The sequence below is a fragment of the Sabethes cyaneus genome, chromosome 2 (assembly GCF_943734655.1).
Source record: "Sabethes cyaneus chromosome 2, idSabCyanKW18_F2, whole genome shotgun sequence".
Lineage (NCBI taxonomy): Eukaryota > Metazoa > Arthropoda > Insecta > Diptera > Culicidae > Sabethes > Sabethes cyaneus.
The window spans coordinates 201,053,246-201,059,644 of NC_071354.1; the positions used below are offsets into that span (position 1 = coordinate 201,053,246).

Sequence of the window (6,399 nt, forward strand, 5' to 3'; positions counted from 1 at the left end):
TTCAAAAGGTTTGGTATGTTCCGTGGATCCTTTGCCTTATATAATTACTGTGAAATTTTTATTGTGTTTCGAGATCTTTTCAAACAAGCTAGATACTATTTTCAACTTATTATATTGATATTGTCAGGAATAAATTTTGTTTTAATCTCAGACTGATTCATCGAAACTCTGCTTAATTTTGAACAACAAGTAAACTCTCTTTTGTACATAACTTTTGAATAAAAATAGTAAAATTTATGTTAAATTTAATAACACGTGTCGTTGATTCTTCTCAGTGAAAAAATGTTAAATTAAGTCGGTTATTATGTTAAATTTGTCTAAAAAATGAGGATTTTAAAAAACATTCTAAAAGTATAACAAAAAAAACTACGATATGGGTTCCCGGTTGATCCCGGAGGGTTAAGAAATCTTTTTGCCATACCGGCATCATGTTTTAATTGAACACAAATTGTGACAGAACTGAGTTTAGCATCTAGAAATTGAAAAATCCAGCTAGTATTATCAACGAAACAATAAATGAGAAATAAATAAATTACTTAGTTAATTAAGAAAATAAATAATTCAATTCGATTATCCAGTCGTAACGTCGTTGGTTTCGAAATACATGCTGTTTATGTCTCCGCCAACCCTTGATAAGTAATTCAGGGAACCTTATGAAACCTGAACAATATTCTGTAACTCAGTATTTTTCGAGAAACTTAAGTTCGAAACTAATGTTTCTTTGTTGAACAACAACTGCAAATAGAAAATAACTATTTAAGGTAAAGTATATGTTTTGGACAGACTGTTACTCTAGTATATTATTCGGTAATAAGTACAAACTATAAGTGGTGATGGAAATGATGAACAAAAACAGACAGGTAACACACAGTATCGAGGTTTTACTGTGTGCGCGAATGCAAAGCCGATACAGACACATCTCCTTCGGTTTGCAGCAGCAGTTTTCACGAATTACTTATTACTTTGATTAACTGTCAAAACTGATCATTTCGCACAGTCGTTGAACTTCCCAACAAAGTGAGCGAAACAATCAAATCATTTATGACATTCCAAAACAGCACATCCGAACTCAGAACTGATCAGTTTTGATGGAAAATTTCACATTAGAGCGGCAGCATTACTGGTTGAAATTTGAGAAAAATTCAAAGTTGCCACGATGGAAGGTAGAAGGTTTGTCCGTTGTAGTGGTGGACGGGCCTTCGCTTGTAGAAGTTGTAATATCGGTAGTGGTCGTAGATCCTTCAGTGGTTGTTGTCGACAGTCCTGTCGTTGATGTTGTAGCTTGTGTAGTGGTCGTAGTTCCTGCGGTGGTACTGGACGTTGGACCTTCAGTCGTTGTGGTCGTAATTCCAGTAGTGGTTGTAGATCCTGCGGTAGTCGAGGTGGACAGTTCTGTCGTTGAAGTTGTATCTTGACCAGTAGATGCAGTAGTGGGGGACGATCCTCCGGTCGTTGCTGTTGATGTTTCTGTAGTACTGGAGGACGTTGCGTCAATTGTTGTGGATGTAGTTTCTGTAGTAGACGCAGAATCATCAGTAGTACTGGAGGACGGACCTGCGGTTGTTGTAGTCGAAGTAATGGTTGAGGATGACTCCTCTGTTGTAGAGGTTGAATCTAAACCAGTGGATGCAGTTTGATCAGCAGTTGTGCTGGTTGTAAAGGATGTGATGGGGGTAGTGGCCGTAGTATCCACTGTGCTCGTGCTGGTTGGTTCTTCTGTTGTTGTCATGGTTGGCCCTTCTGTCGATGTTGTTGAAGATCCACCTGTAGTGGAGGTGGTTGATCCCTCTGTCGTTGTTGTGGAAGATTCTGTGGTTGTAGTCATAATGGAGGTAGTGGTAGTGGCCGTAGTGTCCACTGTGCTTGTACTGGTTGGCTCTACTGTTGTCGTCGAGGTCGGTTGTTCTGTCGTTGATGTTGAGGATCCACTTGTAGTGGATGTGGTTGATGCCTCTGTCGTTGTTGTGGAAGATTCTGTGGTTGTAGTCATAATGGCGGTAGTGGTAGTGGCCGTAGTATCCACCGTGCTTGTGCTGGTTGGCTCTACTGTTGTCGTCGAGGTTGGTTGTTCTGTCGTTGACGTTGAGGATCCATCTGTAGTTGTGGTGGACGGCTCTTCGGTGGTTGTAGTTGTAGCTTCACTAGTGGTCGAAGTTTCTTCTGTCGTTGAGAAAGAAGTTCCTGCTGTCGTTGTGGACGGTTCTCCTGTCGTTGTAGTAGACACCTTATCTGTTGTTGTGGTAGGTTCTGCTGTCGTCGTGGTTGAACCACCAGTAGTAGTCGTAGATCCCTCGGTAGTTGTGGTTGAACCTTCAGTTGTAGTCGTCGATCCTTCGGTGGTTGTTGTTGAACCTTCAGTTGTAGTCGTCGATCCCTCGGTGGTTGTTGTTGAACCTTCAGTAGTAGTTGTAGATCCCTCGGTAGTTGTGGTTGAACCTTCAGTAGTAGTCGTAGAACCTTCTGTAGTCGTGGTTGAACCTTCAGTTGTAGTCGTAGATCCCTCGGTAGTTGTGGTTGAACCTTCAGTTGTAGTCGTCGATCCCTCGGTGGTTGTTGTTGAACCTTCAGTAGTAGTTGTAGATCCCTCGGTAGTTGTGGTTGAACCTTCAGTAGTAGTCGTAGAACCTTCTGTAGTCGTGGTTGAACCTTCAGTTGTAGTCGTAGATCCCTCGGTAGTTGTGGTTGAACCTTCAATTGTAGTCGTCGATCCCTCGGTGGTTGTTGTTGAACCTTCAGTAGTAGTTGTAGATCCCTCGGTAGTTGTGGTTGAACCTTCAGTAGTAGTCGTAGAACCTTCTGTAGTCGTGGTTGAACCTTCAGTAGTAGTCGTGGATCCCTCGGTAGTTGTAGTTGAACCTTCAGTTGTAGTCGTCGATCCCTCGGTGGTTGTAGTTGAACCTTCAGTAGTCGTCGTAGATCCTTCTGTAGTCGTGGTTGAACCTTCAGTTGTAGTCGTAGATCCCTCGGTAGTTGTGGTTGAACCTTCAGTAGTAGTCGTAGAACCTTCAGTAGTAGTCGTAGAACCTTCTGTAGTCGTGGTTGAACTTTCAGTTGTAGTCGTAGATCCCTCGGTAGTTGTGGTTGAACCTTCAGTTGTAGTCGTCGATCCCTCGGTGGTTGTTGTTGAACCTTCAGTAGTAGTTGTAGATCCCTCGGTAGTTGTGGTTGAACCTTCAGTAGTAGTCGTAGAACCTTCTGTAGTCGTGGTTGAACCTTCAGTAGTAGTCGTGGATCCCTCGGTAGTTGTAGTTGAACCTTCAGTTGTAGTCGTCGATCCCTCGGTGGTTGTAGTTGAACCTTCAGTAGTAGTCGTAGATCCTTCTGTAGTCGTGGTTGAACCTTCAGTTGTAGTCGTAGATCCCTCGGTAGTTGTGGTTGAACCTTCAGTTGTAGTCGTCGATCCCTCGGTGGTTGTTGTTGAACCTTCAGTAGTAGTTGTAGATCCCTCGGTAGTTGTGGTTGAACCTTCAGTAGTAGTCGTAGAACCTTCTGTAGTCGTGGTTGAACCTTCAGTAGTAGTCGTGGATCCCTCGGTAGTTGTAGTTGAACCTTCAGTTGTAGTCGTCGATCCCTCGGTGGTTGTAGTTGAACCTTCAGTAGTAGTCGTAGAACCTTCTGTAGTCGTGGTTGAACCTTCAGTAGTAGTCGTGGATCCCTCGGTGGTTGTAGTTGAACCTTCAGTAGTCGTCGTAGATCCCTCCGTAGTTGTGGTTGAACCTTCAGTAGTAGTCGTAGTTGCCTCGGTAGTTGTGGTGGACGGTTCTTCCGTAGTTGTCGTTGCGGTTGATGCGGGTGGAGAGCACATCATTTCAACGATAACATTGGTTAAGAATTGATATTTTCTCAACGATGCGCTAATCGATAGGACGACGGAAGGCGCACCAACTCCTCCGCTTACTATTTCAGCTTGTATTCCCGCCAAATGTTTCTGCGGTTTTAGTTGAATTTTTATGTATGTGATTGGCATTCCGGTGGGCTGCGGGAGAAAGAGGTGGGGAAAAATAATGGTGAAACGCTTGTTGATGGTTACTGTTTTTGCTTTGTTTTGAAATCGCGTGGAATATTTCGTGAAATGCAATACAGCAGTCCTCCGGTGGGTGGTGCTGTATGCCCACGGCGATTTCTTAGTTGTCCATTAACCAATAAAGCTTTTGGTACATTATTAGTACTTGTTATAACCTAGTCAACTACCAAAAATCAACTTTATTGGATAATGGACAGCTGAGATATCGCAGTGGGCGTACAGCACCACCCATCGCCTTATTCGGGGGATTCCTGTATATATATATAATTTGTCCTTTGGTAACAAATATTGTTTCATTTTAAAGTTTTATGCCAGCGGAATAATCAATTTTAGATTTTATACCAGCGATTTTCTTTGCCCAGTCTAAGTCTGAAATAAATGAATATTCCACAAAATGACATTTTCTAAATGCCATGCCTGCACCTTATTACATGCAAATACAAACAATATATTTATAACAATCATAATTCATTAGTTATTTGGAGCCGAAAGCCTTACATTTTTTAAAGATACTGTATAATCTTCACGAAATTTGAAATTGTAGTTATATTGTTCAACATCCACATAGTTCTGTTTTAAATTCTGAAAGAATACTGCCTAGGTCGAGTTGACGCGGAATCCGTCCAGCGTCAGTGTATTGAGAGTTAACATATAACATATCAAAAGCGATAAACAATCCATTATAAAAATAAATAATAATTTCATAATTTATAGCACCTTATAAAACAGCAACATTAAACACTAAAACACATATTTTTATAATAACTATGAACTTAGAACATAAGAGTATAACAGTTGCTGAAAACCGAAACTTCATTTTAACATTTCATAATAAAGGTTACGTCGCTGTCACTTATCTACTGCACTTTACTGCAAATCTGAGCGAATAATTATTAATTAACAATTGACTTTTGCTCCAAAAAATTTAACTTTTAAACGTTGTCGAAAACTCGGCATACCCTGACTTTCTTTCGAACTGCTACAATCTCGCTTATCAACGAACAGCTCGATTAAATTTCGATTCACTCACATTATCAAAAGTCATCCTTTTGGGACTAGATTTATTCGCCAAAATTATCTTGTGAAAACAGATATAATCAGCTGCATTATATGTTCCAAACTCCAGAAGCTGGTAATCGGGATAGCCGACGCCTACAGCGCTCACAAACGATACCGCCCCTAACAGCACTACCAGCCAGCTGATACCGAATCTAATTCTGAAGGACATTTCGCCCAAACGGTACCCATGAGACTTTCTACTGCACTGAAAAGTGTAGACTATCGATCAGAGAGTTTTATAAATTCGAATATACGACAGCTTTGGCCCATCTCGGAAAATCAAAAAGAATACAAAATAGGTCGAGTCCCAAGTTCACTGGCGAACAGTAGCGATTAAAAGTTTCGAATCAATCTATAAAATAGAATCCAGATACCTAAGAGCTTCGAATAATTCCATAGTTTGAATATTTTGACCGACCATGTTAGGAAATGAAATAGTTTATATGTATTTATTTGCATAACTAACTGTTGCTGAGGATCGTTCGAATCTGAAACAGGAATGGGGAAAACTTACGGTACTTTTCGCGATTGGGCATTCGCATATATAATACATAATTATAACATAGGTAGCAAAACTCGGGTGCTAAAATCTTGTTTTGCCACCAGCGAGCTCAACAACCCGCTTATGGGGCCAATATTAAACGGTAATATTCGATCGAATTAATCAATTTTTTTTTTATGGGAGCCTGGACCACTGCGACCATTAGTTAGATCTATTGTGGTAATTAGTCAATATCACAGAATTCGCCATTCACGATGACAGAGTTGAGCTCTTCACGGGTCGAATGACAGCTTTTATGGTTCCGTCATAAACGCGTAGGACACTGGAAAGTGAAAAGTAACACTATTACCCTCAACGCGAATTGATTTGCTCTTTCAAATGCTTGGAAAACAGGATTTTGAGTCGTGTGTAAGCATTTTTTTCATTTGTTGTTAATTGAATCTGGGCTTAAATTTTCGATTTTTTTATTGTACTCCATTTTCTAAGAATAGTTTATCTCACCATTGATGTTGTCAAGCAATCATCAGTATTTTAATTGATAAATATGTATACCTAATGAAGCATGCATAGAATTTCCAAATACAGACAACTTCTTAATAACCAAAAATTTAAACATGCTACAGATATTACTAAAATATTGTATAGATATGTGTATCCGATAATTCTACGTGATATGCTACTAATTTGTTTCCTTTATTTATCACAAAGTGAGAGGCAATCAAACCTGTCACAGAGTCATAAGCTACTAAGTAGTAATTAAAGATTTTGACATTTTAAATTAAGTCGGTTATTATGTTAAATTTATCTAAAAAAT

The 6,399-nt window shown here is 40.0% G+C and overlaps 1 protein-coding gene across 1 annotated transcript; it reads right to left on the reverse strand.

Moving 5' to 3' along the window:
• Positions 1-1,117: 1,117 nt before the first annotated feature.
• Positions 1,118-3,805, reverse strand: LOC128736546 (mucin-22-like). Its single transcript, XM_053831031.1, has one exon. It carries the CDS (start codon positions 3,803-3,805, stop codon positions 1,118-1,120), a length of 2,688 nt encoding a protein of 895 aa, XP_053687006.1.
• Positions 3,806-6,399: the final 2,594 nt, after the last annotated feature.